Consider the following 560-nt stretch of genomic DNA (forward strand, 5'->3'; position numbering starts at 1 on the left):
AAAGAATTGTATCATTTGCAATGACAATATGAATATTTTTGGGCTAGTCCAAACTTTTAAAGATGAATATACACACACACTATATACATTATATATAATACACACACACACACACACACACACACACACTATAATCCAACAGAAATAGCACTCAAAAATGTTTACACTACATGAACATAAAGTTTCACAATTTCTCTAAAAACAAGACCGTAGAGCGCACCCGGCCTCACACGGGGGCAGATATGAAGATTTGGGGGATATTTTGCACACAATGGCCCGGAGTCAAGCAGCACTTAGTCCATTCTGCCCAACATGTGGCCCAAACTCTGCCTACCTGTCCCCTTCCCCTGTATAGAGACGAAAGAACACTCAAACATGACAGGTACTCACACTCTTCAAGCCCCAACTGATAGGCCAAATTCTGAAGCCCGCGAACCTTCTCCATGAGATTAGTGATGGTTAGACTGCCCAATTCTGGAGAGAAAAACACAACAACAGGCTGTAGATAGAAAGCCAAAACCTTCATTTCTAATACCACTTTAAATGAATCCCCCCACTAA

At 41.2% G+C, this 560-nt stretch overlaps 1 protein-coding gene across 1 annotated transcript in view; it reads right to left on the reverse strand.

The window, feature by feature from the left end:
• Positions 1-560, reverse strand: part of LIN52 (lin-52 DREAM MuvB core complex component) — a 6,941-nt gene that overhangs the window by 3,112 nt on the left and 3,269 nt on the right. The window contains exon 4 of the mRNA XM_018575689.1: positions 335-477. Coding sequence (XP_018431191.1) covers positions 335-477 — 143 coding nt within the window. The remainder of the gene's footprint in view (positions 1-334; positions 478-560) is intronic.

Source organism: Nanorana parkeri, unplaced genomic scaffold (genome assembly GCF_000935625.1).
Source record: "Nanorana parkeri isolate BGI_ZX_2015 unplaced genomic scaffold, ASM93562v1 scaffold4406, whole genome shotgun sequence".
NCBI classification, from domain to species: domain Eukaryota; kingdom Metazoa; phylum Chordata; class Amphibia; order Anura; family Dicroglossidae; genus Nanorana; species Nanorana parkeri.